The sequence below is a fragment of the Mytilus trossulus genome, chromosome 4 (assembly GCF_036588685.1).
Source record: "Mytilus trossulus isolate FHL-02 chromosome 4, PNRI_Mtr1.1.1.hap1, whole genome shotgun sequence".
Classification (NCBI taxonomy): domain Eukaryota; kingdom Metazoa; phylum Mollusca; class Bivalvia; order Mytilida; family Mytilidae; genus Mytilus; species Mytilus trossulus.
In genome coordinates, this window is record NC_086376.1 from 95,772,048 (window position 1) to 95,792,405 (window position 20,358).

At 31.4% G+C, this 20,358-nt stretch overlaps 1 protein-coding gene across 3 annotated transcripts in view; it reads left to right on the forward strand.

The window, feature by feature from the left end:
* Positions 1–1,816: 1,816 nt before the first annotated feature.
* The window catches only part of LOC134716412 (DNA cross-link repair 1A protein-like), a 30,624-nt gene continuing 12,082 nt past the window's right edge, over positions 1,817–20,358 (forward strand). For 2 of the 3 annotated variants that reach the window (XM_063579404.1, XM_063579407.1), the window contains exons 1-3: positions 1,817–1,955; positions 4,512–4,812; positions 20,134–20,244. In XM_063579404.1, coding sequence (XP_063435474.1) covers positions 1,905–1,955; positions 4,512–4,812; positions 20,134–20,244 — 463 coding nt within the window. In that variant the 5' untranslated portion in view covers positions 1,817–1,904. The remainder of the gene's footprint in view (positions 1,956–4,511; positions 4,813–20,133; positions 20,245–20,358) is intronic. The other variant, XM_063579405.1, reaches the window with a different exon arrangement.

The following is a 20,358-nucleotide window of genomic DNA, read 5'->3' on the forward strand; positions in this document are numbered from 1 at the left end:
CAACATTGAATCTTTTCAATTGATTCTTGTATCCCTGAACCAATCAACTTATGGTAGTTATAAGTAGTTGAGTCGTATTTTCTTAAATAACTTCTACGATATAAAGAAAAAAATATATGTTTCAATAGAATCATATGATTTTGTAACACTTGAAAAAATCATGTTTAAACTTTAAATGCATTAAATGCATTGTTAACAAATACTTTCAATACTGCTTTTGATATATTTATTTGATTTATTCAAAATAAGGTTCTTTTCCCATTCTCCTTTTCAAAATTGAAATGTGAGGTGTAAAGTGACCGATATGTACATTAGCCCAGGCCTTGTTATCAATCATGAAAATAAGGAAAGTAATGGCTTTTGTGAACATACTATTTGAATTGTCAACCAGACGTTAATATGATTTTTAAAACTACTAGAAAGTGTACCATGAATCAGGGTAATATATATACATATATACATATCCATGATTATCCGCAATGTTCTGAAATAGGGAAAGTGTTTTAAAACTAGAAAAAAACACTTTTAGAGTCCCTTGTTTTCAAAGCAAGCTGTCTTACAGCAATGCTGCGTTCAACATATCCATGATTATACGCAATGTTCTGAAATAGGGAAAGGATTTTTTTTTTGATGAATTTCAGTTTCAATAGGTAGCTGACCAGTTAATAGGATTAAAAAAGCAGAATTGATCAGAATTGGCAGAACGAGACGTAAGATACTTGATGTGTTTCAGCAATTGAAAATAATACTTAAGTGGTTTAGCGATATCAGTTTGGGTTAATCGAAAAAAACCCAGGCCTTATAGAAGCCTCGGTATGACAAAGCACTTTATTATATGAGACTTTCGAATTAATCCCATTCAAGCCACCGTCAGAGACCTGCACCCATCAACGCATATACTGCTTGACGGGCAGTTTGTATTCTATCTTGTACAAACTCTTTAACTCCAAATTTTGAATGTATGTTTCTTTCTTCTTCCAAAGTGGGTAGCATTAATCAGAGTATTTAACTTTTATCATTCATAAACAATGTACGTTCAGACTTGTCTCCTATTTTCAAGACCTCTGGTTACTTATAGAATCATACATGTTATAAGTTAACTTGTTTGCATTGTGGGATTGTGTAGTTTTTATTATTATATAAATATAAATGAAGAAATTAAACATTTGTAAAAGTAAAGGAAGTGCACACGCTATAAAATGAAAATGAAAATAAAAAACAAAGATTTTTCACCTTTAGTCTTACCTTCGAAGAATTTATTGAAACAAAAACATGAAATATCATTTCCTTTCTACTTGAACTGTACAATTCATTTTTTCTGATAGCTGTGGCTGCACCCTATAAGGTAATACACAATGTGAACATCAAATGAGATCAATTTGTGCATGTATTTTCTGGACAATGATGCACACACATAATGCATTTTGCAAGTTTATTTTATATTGTACAAAGATAGTTTTAAAAATAAATTAGATACTTGCTCATATACATAATAAAATATCATGTAAATAAATCTGGGAACAGTATATCCATATATAAGTTCCTGAATATAGCAACTGAATTAGATCTATGTTTCATTTTTTTCTTGTCATTAAAATTGTTTTCTTTTGCATATTCTTTTAATATTTTTTTGGAAACAGTAATTTTAATTAAAAAAAAATGCTGTTTTTCTTGTCGCTAAATAGTTCTTGTCGCTTCTTGTCACGAACATGAAAGGAAACGAACGAGAATGGGAGCGAACACGATTTTGGTCGAACGGACCCGGTTTCGGGGTTGCAGAACTTATTTAGGCATATTCTTTTAGATAGGATGTAAACAAACTCGCGGGAATATGCAATCTCAAATATCATCATGCCAGAAAATAGAAAAAAATAAGTGATATGAAATATATTTGAAGATGAATTATGGACGAGGAAGATTTTGAATACATTCCTTTAACGAAAAAGAAGAAAAAGGTTTAACACAATAAGTCAATATATCTGTTTACGGCCTCTGTTACTGTTTTTCTGCACATCTTCTTCTTCCAATAATTTGCATACCACCTCTGGTGTATTATCGCAAATCACTATTTACACATGCCCAAGGGAAACATCTTTCCAACACACTTTGTACTTAAATTCGGTTAAAAGCCATCGTAGTGTTAAAATATACAATTAAAACTGAAATATCTAACATGAAGCAGGTGTCTGGAGGCTGTCTTTGAATCCTTCCAAAGTGGAAGCTGTGATGACAGCAGATGGTAGTTCATTCAACAGATGAATTGCAGATGGAAAAAATGATTGCTGGTGGTTTTGTATTCTCGAGTAGGGTAGTAGGAATATGGTGTCATGTCCTCTTGTTGTTAATGCCACACCCCTCTGTATTAAGTATTGCTCTGGTGGTATTGCAACAAGATGGTGTATTATGCGGTAGAGCATGATGGTATTTACTCTCTTTCTACTTTCTTGTAATTCAATCTATTGCAGGTCTTTAAGCATCTGGGTAACACTACTGGTGGTTCTGTAGTCTCCAGTTACAAAGCGTGCTGCTCTTCTCTGCACCATTTCTAACTCTCTGATGTTTTCCTGCATTATTGGGTCCCAAATGATACAAGCATACTTCATAATTGGTCTTACTAGTGTGGTATAACATTGGGCCTTGATCTTATTAGGACAGGAGCTGATATTTCTTCTCGACAAGAAAGAATTGATGTTGTTCGCTTTCTTGGTTACTGTACCTATATGGTAGTTCCACGATAAGTTGTGACTGATGTTAATGCCTAAGTATTTAGCATTCTTCACTACATCTAATGTCTTTCCATGTATGGTGTTTAAAATTTACATTTTTGAACGATAATAATAGGATAAATCAACCAAAATTTATTTCAAAAATTTAATACACAAAGTTTTTATCACACAACGGCAATAAGCGATCATTAGCCAGAGGTAAGAATCTTGGATCACCAGTATGTTTGACACCCAAGCTGTCAAGTGAAGCCATATAATTACACATCTTCTTTGATTTACAGGTAAAATTTGACACAGATGTAAATTACACCTGCACCTGTATCAAAAATGGAAGCTGAAAATTTTCATTCATGAAATATTTCATACACAGGATTTTTTTCTCCTTAACGGGAGGTCGGAAGGCGACCCCTGCAAAAAGGATTATTGTATTCCCGTCGGGAGGTTCACATGTATGGCTATCGTGTGCATTATTTTCCCTTATCTATAACATAGTTGTCGCATAAATCTATTTTTGTAATATTGAAAATCGAAAATGTCGTTTCGTTCTTAAAATAGAATGTTGAAAGGGTCCCTGTTTATTGGAACTTTCTGATGCTTTAGGTAAACATGGTGATGAAATCTCTCTGTATTAATAGAATTAGCTTTAGACATATCGTCATAATTCTTTTTGTAGGAAAGAAAAGTTACGTTAAAAACATTGAATAGAAGTATGTTTCATGTCTTTGAGTTTCTTTTTGAGAGGATTATAATGATAAAAAACTCAGCTAGTGTTGTCAGGAAGCGTCACTTGAATGCACAGGGTCTTGCAATGGCGAGTCTAGGCTGTCTAACAGGGTTAGTACTTATCAGTACTAAATCAGTTGGAACATGAACATGATGAAAGGCCAAATTACTTATATGAAGTCAGCATCAAAAACAAAAAGTTCTAATAAGAGACAAGTAAAAACAGATTTATGTACACATGATGTAAATAAAATTATACGAAAACATTGTTATTGTTTAAGAATATATATTTCATTTTAGTTGATGTGTGAACACACACATTCAATATTGTATAATTAAAATAAAAAAAACCATTACATTAAGGAGCTTGGTGGTGAAAAACCCATTTGCCTAGGGGTAAACTGGAATTTATAATGCAATTGAAAAACTAATTCACTCATTTAAATAAAAAAATAAAGGGGTAAAAACCCCAATTTTTGAACTCTTATCTGGAGCTCTGGAACGATTGCAGATAATAAACCTTCCATTGGCTGAAACTAGTGCCTGTGGTCATGGTGGTTTAATGTAAGTATTATTGACAGGTGTAGCCTGTACTATAGTCTGTAGGAGTAGAAGACTTGGCTGCTTCTGCTTATATGCTTCTGCCAGATAATGGCAACAATCAACCAAATGATTATACTGCAATAAACCTTATCAATATTTGGTTCCCTCAAAATAAAACTTTTGTAACGTACAGTAAAATTTTGACATCATATTAAAAAATATCTGATGCCACAATGGAAAAGTGATTGTTGTACATGTATGACGTCAATAGTTCATGTAGGACAGATTCTTGGGTCAGCTGAGAATAGCAATAAGGTGTATGGATTTGGTGTGCATACTACATGTACTAGACCACCCTTTCCCCAAAAATTATTGAATTTGATTTAGCTTTGTTATCCACGTTAAGCAGCCTTTACTGTAAGGCAGAAAGTGGCATCTGACAAACAGGACAACTTCAGAAAAATAAGATTAGCATATAGAAAATTATTCCTATGGCCTTACTTTTTCTTTATTTTTCAGAATTCGGTTACAGCAGATAAAAAGAAAAAGGAAGAAAACACTAAAAAATTATCAAGAAATAAAAAAGGAGACAATAATAAGGCACAAAATAAGGTAGATTCTACTCCTTCAAAATCTCAGGGACAACATGGACAAACTAGACATAAGAGAAAGACACCAAAGAGCAAAACTCCTAAAAAAGAAAGAAAGAAGTATGATGGATATTGTCCTGTTTGTCAGATGCCATTTTCTGCCTTAGTGATGATAGAAACTCCTTCCTGGCATGCAGCAGAATGTATAGATAACTATAAACCTGAATCAGGTAATGATGTTGATAAAAACTTTTTACTGTGGATTCATTATAATTTGTGGGATACAAGTTTTGTTGGTAACAGTAAACCATGAATTTGAATATTCAATATCAACAGGTACAAGTTTCTATTTACAACATTTTTATGCCCCACCTACGATAGTAGACGGGCATTATGTTTTCTGGTCTGTGGGTCCGTTCGTCCGTCTGTCTGTTCGTTCTTCCCTCTGTTTGTTCGTCCGTCTGTCCCGCTTCAGGTTAAAGTTTTTGGTCAAATTAAACTTTTGACCCCAATTTCACGGTCCACTGAACATAGAAAATGAAAGTGCATGTTTCAGGTTAAAGTTTTTTGGTCAAGGTAGTTTTTGATGAAGTTGAAGTCCAATCAACTTGAAACTTAGTACACATGTTCCCTATGATATTATCTTTCTAATTTTAATGCCTAATTATATTTTATCCAATTTCACATTCCATTGATTGCATTGAACATGGAAAATGAAAGTGCAAGTGTGGCATCTGTGTACTTTGGACACATTCTTGGTCCCCTAGTTTCAGGATAATGCTTATTTATACGTATGTACCTCTCTCAGTGATTTTAATTTAACTCCCAAACTTTGCGACTTATACTTATACTCAAGTGCCTATGGTAGTTCTTTTTATGCCCCACCTACGATAGTAGAGGGGCATTATGTTTTCTGGTCCGTGCCTCCATTCGTCCGTCCGTCTGTCCCGCTTCAGGTTAAAGTTTTTTGGTCAAGGTAGTTTTTGATGAAGTTGAAGTCCAATCAACTTGAAACTTAGTATACATGTGCCCTATGATATGAACCTTCTAATACAAATGCCAAATTATAGTTTTGACTTCAATTTTACTGTTCACTGAACATAGAAAATGATAGTGCACATTTCAGGTTAAAGTTTTTGGTTTAGTAGATATAGGAAGATGTGGTGTGAGTGCCAATGAGACAACTCTCGATCCAAATAACAATTTAAAAAGTAAACCATTATAGGTTAAAGTACGGCCTTCAACACGGAGCCTTGGCTCACACTGAACAACAAGCTATAAAGGGCCCCAAAATTACTAGTGTAAGGTAGTTTTTGATAAAGTAGAAGTCCAATCAACTTGAAACTTAGTGTACATGTTCCCTTTCATAATCTCATTCTAAATTTAATGCCAAATTAGAGAAATTATTCCAATTTCACGGTCCACTAAACAATAGAAAATGATAGTGCGAGTGGGGCATCCATGTAGTGTGGACACATTCTTGTATTTACATTGTTTTAAATTATGCTTGTATGCTGACTAAGACAAACCATGAAATCATATATCTACGAAAAACTTTTTGTCAATCCCACAAAAATTAGTATACATGCATGAAAATAAATAACTGTATTTAGAAATTATTGCATTTTGCATGTATTTATTATTGTCATTTTTTAAGAATGAACATACATCATGTACATGCCAGATAAATAATATCGATTTCAGAAAACCTTCATACATATCTATCTTAATGCAGATCTGTATTATTGTGATACTCACCCAGTTGCATTATTTGCATTAACAAAAAGCTCATATAAATTTACAGTAATCAACAGAAGTTAAATCTACATCTTTAGCAATCATAAAACATCTGCCATGTTATGAGCAGTACATTCAGGTGTAATCCTGTTACGTTTTAGAACTTATTTCTTTACTCAAGTATACTAACAAATAAATAGCCCAACATTTGTCTTTTTAAGTTTCTATGGACCTATTTATTTTAAACTGCAGTCTTGAGAAGCAGTTTAAACAGATGTTTTATCGTATAGTTTTTTTTTTTTGCGGGTGTAAATTTTCGCGATTGAGGGGCAACAAGGTATACGAAAAATTTTGGCGGATTTATAATTCCAAATAAAATATTTTGGCGGTACCTAAAATCATTGCAGTTAAATAAAAGTTGTACAAATTGACAGGAAGAAAACATTTGAAACATCTGTGTTGTAGTTCTGTATAAATACAAGAAATTAAAAGAAATGATGATTTTAATAGTAAAAATAAAAACATTTGGTAATTGGAAACAAAATTTTAGTTAAAACACATGTCTTGAATAGTCCAATATTTACAGATATATCTTTGATTTACTTGTATCGTGACATTTTTGATAGCGGAAGTTCGTCTTCAAGATAATCATCCAAGGGGCCACTAATACCTGTTTCACAGAATCCACTACGGACAATATCCGGATTGTTTTTTATGTGTTGGAACATCTGTACTAACCATTTTGCTGATAATGGTATAAGTCTTGTTAGAGACAAATCAATCGGCACAATAGGTTCATTTTCGGAATCAACAATTTCTTTTCCATCCAACTGTTTAACGATTTCATTAGAATACCATTGTTCAAATAAGTTAGGCATTTTATTTTTTACTGCTTTTAATTATAAGTGAGTTTCTTTATTGTTATTAAATCAAATAAGCGTTATAGTTAATTATTTTTTGTTACCTAAATGACCTCTGATGTATTAATTACTTATGCAGTTAATCCTTAGAATACCAGTAACAAAGATCGATATTTGTCACAGGTGTTAAAACTTCTTGTAAATGTTACGGTTGATAAATTATGAAATTGATCGGACCTTTGATGTACTAATTAGGTTATAAAATTATCAATAGGAATTTACTTCTCTTATGTAATATGACACTAATAAATAAGGGTGAAATACCTGACAAAGTACTTTACACACATTAATTATTTGACACTATTTAATATAATAAGGGTATTATTTTCTTTTTTTTTTTTTTTTTTTATTTGTTTTTCAGTAGTCAGGCTTTTACAATCCCTTTACATCACCACCTGACTATGGTGTTAAGAGGTTTGATATATATATATACAACAAAAAATTGACTACTTTTTTTTCTTCTAATGTGAATATATATTATTTAAATATTAACATTATAATAAAAAGTGGAAAAGAAATAATCACACACACATACACACACTCTCACACTTGCATTAACATAACATAAATCAACTTGTGTATTGCAAAGAAAAATGTTATCTTTGTAAAGATCTGCTCTTTATGAACTGTAAGTTTCATTTTTTATTTTATATGATTTGAATCAAAAGTAATGGTGACTAATCAGTAAAAATGTAATCTAATGGGTCCCAGAATTTTTGAAAATAAGGTGTGGTACCATTTTTCTTTGCTATATAATGTTCATTTTCCTGATATTTTCTTATTTTTGCTAATAACCCTATAATACTTGGTTTCTTTTCATACAATTTACATTTGTATATATAGTTCTTTGCAATAATAATAATCAAATTCAACAGTAAACTCTCATTTTGAAGACCAAGAAAAATGTGCTTCTTAGATAATGTAAAGTTCACAAAATATCTTTTCAGTTTTTGTGAAAAAGTTTGCCATATAAAATGTGTTATTGGACATTCATAGAATAAATGCTCCATGGTTTCATCAGAAACCTTACAAAAAGTACAAAGCTTTGAATCTTTAAGTTTAACTTTATATAAGAAAGTGTTAGTTGCAATTATTCTATGTAAAAATTTATATTGAAAAGTTCTTAAATAAGTGTCTTTACATGATTTTCTTAAAATAACATAATATTCTGACCAATCTGCAATTTCAATACCTAGTGATTCCTCCCATTGTAAGAACTTTTCTGTTGGCAGTTGCACATTTCTGTCAACAAGATCTTTGTATACAAACTTTGCCTTTTTGTTACACAATAATCTTTCCAAAAAAATATCAATACAGTTAAAAGTTTCAAAATTTACATGAGCAATCTTTTCTTTAATATATTCTCTCATATACTTTGGAATGTTAGCAATGAGACCATAATACTTTAAAAAATTATTTGTTTGAATTCTTGGTCCTATCTGATCAAAATTACAAAAGTCCTTAGTCTCTAAGTTAATAAGGTCAAACAAAGACTGCACTCCCCTTCTATGCCACTGAATAAAATACGGAAAATCTACTAGAGGTGCAAAATTTAAAATATCTAATGACAAAATATCTTGAACAGAAATATTGGTAGCAGGCCTTGCTACATGAAAGCTAAAAAATACATCCTTCCAAAAAGGATTGCTAAGACTATCAGAGATTTCTCTGAGTTTCTCCTTTTGAAAATGCAATACCCTTTCTCCACCATACTGTTCAAGGTTTTTTAATAATAATGATTGCCAACTACCATATAAATTGGATGAAAACCTCTTTATCCAGCCAATCTTAAGGTATATATTAAAATAATGTATATTAATCATATTTAAACCTCCTTGTGGAATATCTCCGATTAAAGTACTTCGTCTAATTCGATCAGGTTTTCCATTCCATATGAATTGAAAGAATAAAGTATTCAACTCATTTAATTTTGATTCTGGCAAGTTGGGTAGTGCAGTCAACAGGTGAATTAATTTTGGAAGTGCCAAAGTCTTGATAACAGTAATCTTTCCCATTAGGGTTAATTTTCTATGTTGCCAACTCTTAAGAATGCCTGACACTTCCTTTATCTTTTTGGAGAAATTAATTTCTGGCATACTATCAAGATCTAAAGAGAATTCAATTCCCAAAAGTTTAAAATTTGAATAGCACCACTGAAGTTTTAAATCAGGACAGAGAATCAGATCTGAATACTTTTTATTCCCAACCCACACAGCTTTAGTTTTAGAAGAATTAATTTTTAACCCAGATACTTTTTGGAATGAGTCGAAACAATTTAAAGTCTCCCTCAAAGATGTTTCAGTTCCATCCAAAACAAGGAAAGTGTCATCAGCATATTGACTCAAAAGGGATTCATTTTCATGAACAAAAGTTCCCTTTATTTTGGGGTTTGACCTTATTTTCATAGAAAGTAACTCAACACCTATAATAAAAAGATAAGGGGAGAGGGGGTCACCTTGTCTACAGCTTCTCTCCAAATTAAAGAAGCTTGAAAGATGGCCATTATTTATAACACAACTTGATGCTTTCAAATAAAATACTTCAAACCATCTGCATATAGATGGCCCAAAATTGAAACTCTTCAATGCTTTTTTCAAAAAAGACCATTCAATAGAGTCAAAAGCCTTTTCAAAATCTACTAGTAGTAAAAGACCAGTTTTGTTATGCTTTTCCAAATAGTGCATCAAATCATACAATAGACGTGTATTCTCACCCATAAATCTATCTTTCATAAAGCCTTTCTGACAGTCACTGATAATAGATGGTAAAACAGGTTTTATTCTATTAGCAATAACGGCAGAAGCAATCTTGGTGTCAGTATTCATAAGGCTAATTGGGCGCCAATTAGCTAGATAACGTCTATCTTTATCTTCTTTTGGAATACACGTAATGACACTTTGATACTGAAATTTAGAAAATTCCCCATTTTCATAGCCAAAATATAATGATCTAAAAAGAAAAGGTCCAATATCTCGCCAAAAGACTTTGTAAAATTCTACAGTATACCCATCTGAGCCTGGACTCTTTCCATTTGACATAGATTTTAGAGATTCTGCACATTCTTTAAAAGAAATATTACCCTCACACAAATCCTTCTCTTCTTCTGTGAGTTTAACATTGTGCTTGAAAAAGGAAACATCATCACATTCCAGATTTTTACTTGAGTATAATGTTTTATAAAAATTCATTTCTTCTTGTAAAACTCTAGATTGATCTGATATATGTTTTCCATTTTCATCTATGAGCTCAGTTATCGTTTTTTTAATAAAATTTTTCTTTTCCAATTTACAAAAAAACTCTGAACATTTTTCCCCATTCTCTTGCCAGTTAGCGTGGGATCTTAAAAAAACACCTTCAATTTTTCTTTCTCTTTTATTTTCTAATTCTAACTTTTTCTGGTTTAAAGCTGCATGAATTTGACCATCAGGAGATATGTTCATATGATTTTCCAAACTTTGAATGTCATTTTCCAGTAAAAGTGTTGCAGCCTTTTCCTCTCTAGCTTTTTGAATACTGTAACCAATAGACAAAGATCTTATTTTCATTTTTATCAACTCAAAAAATACTTGATCATTGCATGAGAGTTTAACATTTAACAGATCATCTATGTTGCCTGATTCATAATATTCTAAAATACTCTCATTTATACATGTTTTAACTTTTTTGATATAGTCTAAATCTCGCAACAGTTGGGAGTTAAATTTCCAATATCCCTTTCCCCGCTTTGCTAAACTGGCAGAAAAGGTGAAAGTTATAGCAGAATGATCTGTCTTATACCCAGGAATAATGTTAGTATTTTTCATGAGTGAAAACAGATCCTCTGTGACTAGAAAAAAATCAAGCCGACTTTGTTTTATGGGTGAGCATTGACGCCATGTATATTTTCTATCGTTCGGATAACAGGTCCGCCAAGGATCTAATAACTCAAGACTTTCTACTATTTCTTCAATCTTTTTTCGTGAGTTTGGGTTTCTATTATGAATAATATTGTAAGTGTCTATGTTTGTATCTTGTACAACATTCCAGTCCCCACATAATAAAAAGCTAGTATTTGAAAATGATGCCATTTTCTTATAAATGTCATTAAAAAATGAAGGTTCATCAGTATTAAATCCATACAAACAAACAAAAGTAATGCGTTGACTTGACAAGGATAAATCTAAGATAATATAACGACCATCTATATCAATAATAGAATTATGCACTTCAAAATCAAGACCTAATTTGAACATAATACTGACACCTGCACTTTTGTTACTATGATGACTGAAAAAACATGTATTTCCCCATTCCTCTTCCCATTTTTTTTCAATATCTTTATTACTATGGGTTTCTTGAAAGCAAATTACTGAAGCATTTTTGCCCTTCGCCCAATCAAAAACATCTGTTCTCTTTTTTGAATTAGAAAAAAGACCCCTTACATTCATAGACAACACTGTTACAATATTATCCATTATCATATAAAACAAAACAATATTTCAAACTTGAGCAGATAAATTCTAACTTAAAAACCAATACACAATCATAGTTTATACAATCATACACACATTCAACAATAAGATGACACTTTGGCATAGATACCTGTAAAGTCATTTTTGTACAACAAAATTTCATTTACAGTATGGCATTTAATTATTTACAATATAAAGATAGTTGTTTTCTAAAGACAATGTATTAATTAGTATATATATTTAGTTGAGAGATTCATGATAAGTAAAAATAATAAAAGATTTTCGTTATCTCCCTTTGATTTGTAATTATTTTTTTTGAGTTATCTCCCTTCAATAAATATACAGTTATCTTCAAATTAAGAAGGGTTCACACAAACAAAAATAAATAGAATTATATATATAAAAAAAAAGTACTTTGAATCAAATATGAATTCAAATTATTTAAATCAACTTCAGAGAGATGCATTATAAGTAAATAAATTGATAATATGCACAGCCCAGATTGTTTTAATCTTATTACATGTACTATCTTTCATTTTTTACAGTGATGAAACATTAAGCAATGTATCAAATAAGGAAATGAATTTCAATGACCTTTTTTGTTTTTGTTTTTCAGTTTTTGTTCAATATTGTCAAATAAGTCAAATCTAATTCTACTCCCATCCTGCTGCTTGGCATAGACATTGCAATTATAAAACCAGACGTTTTCAAAATGTTCACCGTTTTTTAATCTTGTCATCAGTCCTAGGTTACGCTGTGTAATATCATCATGGAACTTGATGTCATTTTTTAGTCCTCTCTTCTGTCTCATAATTTTAATTTTCAGTTCAGTATTGCGTACTTTAACAATGATAGGTTTTATGTGTCCCTCTTTCCCAGGAATTCTGTGTATTGCCTGTACATCATCAGGTTTAATGTCTACCTTTAACTCTTTGTTTACCATATTAACAAACTCATCTCTCAATACCTCATGAGGCCTTTCTGGGTAGTTGAGCATTCTGATGTTATGCTTTCTACTATACTGTTCATTATAATTTAGTTTAAACATATTTTATTTGTTAAAGTACAAATTGGATAAGACACAAGTCAAACAGACTTATGAAGTCTTCTCCATTTAACATTTATAGCAATATAATACAAAAATATATGTATGAGCATGCATGTAAAGAATGGTATATCTAATTTAGTAAATATATATATAAATATGGATCAAAAGACGGAAAATTGAAGATTGAAGAAAAAGAAAACAATAATAATACAGAAAAAATAAATAAAAATAAAAATATATAAATGAATAAATTATTTTGAAAACAGAAAAAAAAAAAAAAAGACAAAAAAATAATAAAAAAACAAAACCCAAATTAAAAAAAAAATAAATAAAAAGGACAAAAAAAAGGGAGAAGAAATCTTACTTAGATGATGATGTGTGTGCGATCATGGTTTGCTACCTAGACAATTTGAAATCTTTCCGAACTTTTAATAAACTCAAAGACATTTTTGAAAATGTTTTGGTTTTGCTCTAGAGAAAGAAGACAACTACCCGAGGTAAGAAGTTCTATGTTAATTTTACAATCATTTGGAAGCCAGCGAAGACTTTCAAACATTTTATTTCGTATGTCTGAATATAATATACATTTAAAAAAGAAATGATAGGAATCTTCACGATTAACACCACAGCGGCAGGAAGGGTCAGAAATAATGTTGACCCTATATAGATCATAGTTTAAGGATGATGCAAAACATCGAAGTTGGGTGAGAATTATATTCAATTTTCGATTTCCAAATTCATATTGCTTCGGTACAAAAATATTACTCTGAGGATAACGGTTTTTTAGTTCAGTTTTAAATTTATTAATTGATTCCACATCACGAGTTGAATCATCAAGATTATTCCAAAGACGTATGGTTGATGGAATAAAAGAATCATTAGTTAATGCTAGTCTGCAGAATGGAATAATGATGTCATTTCCATTGCGTAGAGGATAGACCGTCATACTTTGTATTTTTTGGGGAATTAAATTTGACAAATATTCTGGAACATTATTATTTTGAATATTATAAAACATTTGGATTTTTCTTCTCTCTCTTCTTTCAGCTAATGTTTCCCATCCAAGTTCTTCATAAATAACCCTTGAGCTTGTGAATATAGGTAAGCCCGTAACTATCCTAGCAGCTTGGAGCTGTAATTGCTCCAGTTTATTGACATAACCTACCCCAATATTATCCCAAACCTCACTTGCATACTCAAATAAAGGTCTTATAAAAACTAAATAGAGTTTTTCTAAATTTTTCCTGCTCAGTTTATATTTTAACTTCCTTAGCATATTTATATGTTTAGACGTGCTTAAGATAATATTATCAACGTGGGCATTCCATTTAGCATCGTTGCTAAATGTAACCCCTAAATGTTTATGCATATTTGTAATAGGTATATTTTTACCATTAAATATAAAGTTCATTTCTGGGGTTTCAACATTAGAAAATAACATAATTTCTGTTTTATCTGGATTAAAAGACATTAACCATTTTTTGGACCATTCGTTCAGCTGTTCTAGATCATGGTTTATCACAGTTTCTATCTGAAAAGCATCACGATCCGCACAGCTGAACGATGTGTCATCTGCGAAGAGTCTGCACAGTGAAATAAGTCTTTCTGCAATATCATTTATATATATTATAAAAAGTAATGGTCCAAGGACCGACCCTTGAGGAACTCCAGCTGAAATACTGCAAAGTTTTGAAGAAGATTGCTTGATAACCACCCTTTGTTTTCTATCACTTAAGTAGCTTTTAAACCATTTTAACAGATTTCCATTTATACCATAAGCCTTCATTTTATGTAATAAACCATCATGCCAAACTTTATCAAAGGCTCTAGAGAAATCGCAAAAAACAAAACAACTTATCTCTTTCTTTTCAAGTGAGTTCAATATGCAATTATATATTTCTAACAGTTGGTGAACCGTTGAACATTTAGGAAGAAAACCCGATTGATACTCATAAATTAATTTAAATCTTTGTAAGTGGTTGTAAACATATTTATATACAACACGTTCCATGACTTTGCCTATGCAACTTATGAGTGATATAGGTCTATAATTTGAAGGTAATGAACTATCCCCCTTTTTAAATAAGGCTATAACATTTGCAATTTTCCAGCTGGAAGGATATTTGCACTGATGCAAGGACTTATTAAATATAATACATAATGGAATTGCAATTTTGTCGGGACAAATTTTAAGCATCTTATGACTAATGACATCCGGGCCTGACGCTTTTTTGGGATTTATAGTTTTTATGATATCAACAATTTCACTAGTACTAATCACTATATCATTCAATAAATTGTTAGTTTTTTTGTCGAAATCGGGTAATTGAGCATCAACATCTGCTAGCGATGAAATGAAGCAAAAATACTTATTTAGAATGTCGCATTTCTCGTCGTCTCTATCGGCGAACTCCTCAAAACGATTATCATTAAGAATATTTTTTAATGGGGGTATGTTATTAGATCCTCTATTTGGCTTAATCAGCATCTTCATAATTTTCCAATAAGTCTTAGAATCTGAAGCGTTATCTAGTATTATATTTTCCAAGTTTTTCTCAAAATTTTCTTTCGCTTCCTTTTTCATATTGTTCACTTTATTCCTCTGTTTCTTATATTTATTAATATCCGTTTCTTTTTTAGATTTAATTGATTTTTTTCGTAATCTATCCCTTATTCGAATTGCTTTTCTGATATTACTGTTAAACCAGTGTTTGTCATTACCACGTATAGTTACTATTTTGGTTGGAATGCTCTCTCTTGCAATGCTGAGGATTTTTTCAGTGAATATAGTGACCATTTCGTCTACTTCCTCAACATTGGAAAAGAGTTCATTCCATTCAATTGCATTCAACATATTTGAAAACTTTTCAACATCTGTTTTTTCATATAACCATATTTCCCGTTTAAACGACTTTGTTTCGGACTTTGGACATTGTAAAAAAATAATAGAGGCATCGTGATCACTGATGTTATCAGGTACATTCAGTACATCAGAAAAAGAAAATTGTATAGCATCACTTAAAATGATTGGATCAAGCAAAGTACTACTGTGATCAGTTACCCTTGTTGGTTTATTAATTACGTTTTTTAAATTAAATTGATGAATTATATCATATAACTTATTATTATTATACGAAAATAAATCTGAATTCAAGTCTCCAGAAATCACAATGTTTTCTGTATACTGATAACCAAGTTCTATAGCATGATTTAGCCGTGTCCAATATTCAACACCTGACCATTCCGGTCGATAAGTACAACATAATAAAAAAGTTTGACCTTTACCTCTGATCTCCACCCAGATAGTTTCGTCAATGTGGTTTTCGAGTACACCTTTTCTGGTGACTGACATATCATCTTTTGTATAAATGAGTAAGCCTCCTCCGGCGTTATTACGATCTTTACGGAATATATTTTGTGAAAATGAATCTATCATTAATTCTTCGTTATTTATGTTTGGATTTAAGTGCGTTTCAGTGACTGTAACAATATCAAACTCTTCTGCGAAATTTTGAATGAAATCAATCTTATTTCGTAAACTACGAATGTTAATATTGCATATTGATATGGAGTTATCAGTTTCACGAGAAAAATCGTTTTCATGTTCAATTGGACCAGGATTTTGTTCAACGCTTCCAATTATAAGGATAAAATGTAACACAAATAGAAGGAATAAAACATTTATGTTTGGATCAAGGCTTTGAAGAAGCGACAAGGAGACGACGAGAAATGAACAACGACAATTGGTAAGTAGAATTTCCGAAAAAGTTTCTCCGTTACAAAAATTATCTGATCCGGAAAAATGAAATTTACCTGAGTTAAATAACCCTATGGCTAACCTGTATTGTTCGATACAGTTACCCATTAGGTAAAAGTACAACAAACAATAACATGTTATAAGACAGGTTGCCATTCAGGTTACACACAAAAAATAGATCACACACATCATCATTCAAAGTCATACAGGTATTAAACATATATACACAAAGAAGATAAAAGTACATTGTAAAACACATTAAATTGAAGGAAATAATTTTCGACTCATAAAATGGGAAAATTAGTTCACAAACAAAATTTAAATATAAATTCCGGGGTTTTTTTTCTGTTTTTTAACAAAACTATTCAATACTTTATGCTATTATCTATAGCAAATCTCTTTTTTGATTATTTGATTTTGATCAAAGCTTTAATATATAAAAGGGGTGTTCTTTAGCTGCACATGAAATATACATATAACATCTGATAACATGACTTGAAATTGATTTCCTACAACTATGATAAACTCAATTGCAATATTTGATAGCAGTATAATAGTTTTATACAGGTATAAATTATTTGGGACAATTATAAGTTGTTGTTTATTTAAATTTGCTTCTTGTAGAAACTATAACTGACATACAGATGCCATTTCAAATATTCTTTAAACGAGGTTTCAAGAATTATATATATTTGATTAAATTAATAGAAAATAAAAAAAAAAACCAACAACAAAATCGATATTAGGAAAATATGTCAGATGGAAAAAGAAAGAAAAACGTATAACTTGATTTTTTTATATACTATTTTCTCATTGTAACCTAGTCCTATAATATAAGACTCCGGAGGCCCACATCACCTACATTCAACGCTTTCTGTATTTTTTTTTTTTACTATCAATGTTGAACTCCAGATAAAAAACGTTGAATGCAAATGACATGAACCTCCAGAGTCCCATACCATAGGACTTATTGTAACCCGAGTTTATGAATTTATTCAGACGTTTTAAATTGTTTGACACATTTTGATGCAAGTAAGTTATACTAGATTTACTTGCTAGCAATATTAATAACACATGAAGCAATTTTTAAAATGTACATTAGAGACATTTAAAGAACAAGTGACAACTGTCTAAGATACATATATTTACACTATTTATGTTTTTGTAATCTAATCTGTGCCATTACTGTGGTTCTCATCGCTGTTCTGATTGGTGGTACTTGGGGATAGATGTTGATTGTCGTCGTCTGTGGTTGTATCAAGAGCTGTTATGTCGTCATAGTTTTTGATTAGTTTTTTGGTGCCTCTATCTGTTGTTTTGGCAAATATGCGACCATCGGATGTCCAGTATGCGAAAATTTTATGGTTATACTTGAGATCGGCTAACTTTTGTGTAAGACCAGTTCTATACTGTGTTAAGTTTTCTGTTATGAATATGCCATCTGCATCACCCTTTAAGGCTTTTTTGTTGGTATAAACCTTGCTTCTTGTACGATATGATAGAAATCTTACTATAACCTGGGATTTGCCGTTTTTTACCTTCCCTATAACATGGCTACGCCCTATATCGTTGACAGTTAGATTCAAGCCAAGTTTGGAATTACAGACTTGTAATATATAAATATCAGTGTTAATAGGGTGAGGAATTTTACCGGTACGGGGATCGATAGGCACGCGGATATTATGAAAACGCAAACTTGTTCGGCGTGAATATTGTTCTTGGTTTTCTAATCTGGTTTCAAGATCTGCAATTCTTTTGAAGAGAGTGCCAACTTCTGTATCAATTTCATTAACAATTTTGGTGTTACTTTTTACACCTTCGTTGACGTTTTCGACATTAGAATATAATCTACTAATTCTTATATTGTCAGTGTCAAGTCTTTTGCCATTTTGTTCGACTAGTTCAGCTATCGGTTTTACTTGCTGATCAACACACTTTTTTACCTCCTCTTCAATCATTGAGGAAAAAGATTCACCTATTTTTTCAGCAAGAATGGGTACAATTTTATTAATGACATCAGGGCTAGACAGGGCCTCTAAAACTTTATCTGCAATACTTTTCCTTGGTGCAGGTATTTTTTTTTCTATTTCTCTAAGATCTCCCACTGAGTTACGACGTCTTATTTGACGTGTTGTTTGCTTTTGTGTTCCTGGGAGAAGCTCCGGACTTAATAGTTCTTTTCGTTTATTTGATGGTTTAATTGCTGTTAGGTTGTGAACTACAAATCAATGGTTCTGAATTAAGTTCATTGTTTTGATCCGTGGGGGCAGCCATGTTGTTTGTCCTTTGTCCTTGAATGTTGACAAAGTTATGTCTCGATAAGTAAACAAAAAATTATTATTTGGCTGTAGATGTTTGTTTAAAGTATACAAGATTCACTCTGTTGTTAGTGTATTCAGTTTTGACCCGTTATATTTTAGTTATCCATCGTATTGTCCCATTCCACAAGAGAGATTTTTTACACGTCCATCTATATTAGCGCATGCCCATTGTCAATTATAATTTCCAAGCTTAATTGCATCAATAGCTCTATTGTTGTTATCACTTACTTGTTCTTCTAATTTCTCTATAGATTTATCTTTTGCCCTCACACGTTCTCTCAGGTTTTCATTGTCTATCATCAGAGAATCCATTTGATCTTGTAACTTTCCAGTTGTCTCCCTTACTTTTGCTTCAATTTTTTCTGAGAAATTCTTTTCAAAAGTTAATAATAACTGTTTAACAATGTTGGTAACAATATCTTTTAAGTCTTTTTGTTGAACCAAACAGTTAATTGCACTACTTAAATCATCTTTAGTAACTGTTACCTGAAAGGCCTTTTTGATTTCACTAAGAGTAGTTTGAATACTAGTCATGCTATCAGTACATTCCAAACTTTCATCTGCTACATCTGAATGAGTTCGTTTGTTCTGCTTTGGTGGTTTTTCTTGTGAAGATTCTTTAGCTCCAGGCTTTTTAGCTGCCAACATTGTTTGTACAGTTTTAACACCTTTCTGATTACTATCCCCAGGCATACTTTCTATATTTTAAACAACAGTTCAAAATACAAAATTATTAAATTCCACTGAATCCAAAATGTTTTTAACACTAATACAAGTCCATTGAAGAAGGAAATTTCAAAATAACTTGATTTCTATATAGTCCATACAATTCTGAATATAATGATATAACTTTCAATAGAATTCTTCATCAAAATCCAGCTTAAAAATGCCAAATACTGCAGAGCTGATGTTTAACTCCTTTCTATCTTGGTGGCCATCTTAATCTTCATTTATTTTCTTAGGTTTAAAGAAATTTAAGATACTCATCTTCGGACTTTAATGAACAACTGATATTTTTACATGTGTGAAAAAGAAACTCAGTTTAATTAGAACTCACGACGTCATTTTATAAAATACATGTATGTACAATGCCCTTTGGCATTTATAATGTTAAACTAAAATGTTCTGTTATTGACCTGCCGACTGGAAAAAAAATATCGTTCTCACTTAAGCTTTGAGAAAGTACCGAACGTATGCATAAAATTTCGCTGAATTTATTTTCGCAATTTCAATTATCCGCCAAAATATGCGAAAAATAAACACCACGCGAAAATAACCCGCTATACGGTATCATGTATGCTGTCATTTGAATTGTAGAATGTTCTGAAGGAGCAGACTGTGATTGTACAATACAAAGCCATTTCTGGAGGTTTAGTCATAATCAGTTGGCAGAATATAGACAAAGAAAAACAAGAGCTGACCAGATAGGTAAAAACAAATCATTTGTTTACAGAGACTGTGAAGTGTCTAGGATATATTTTCTTTTTTGTGCCCCTGCCATAGCAGAGGGGCATTAAGTTTTACCCTTGTCCATTTGTACGT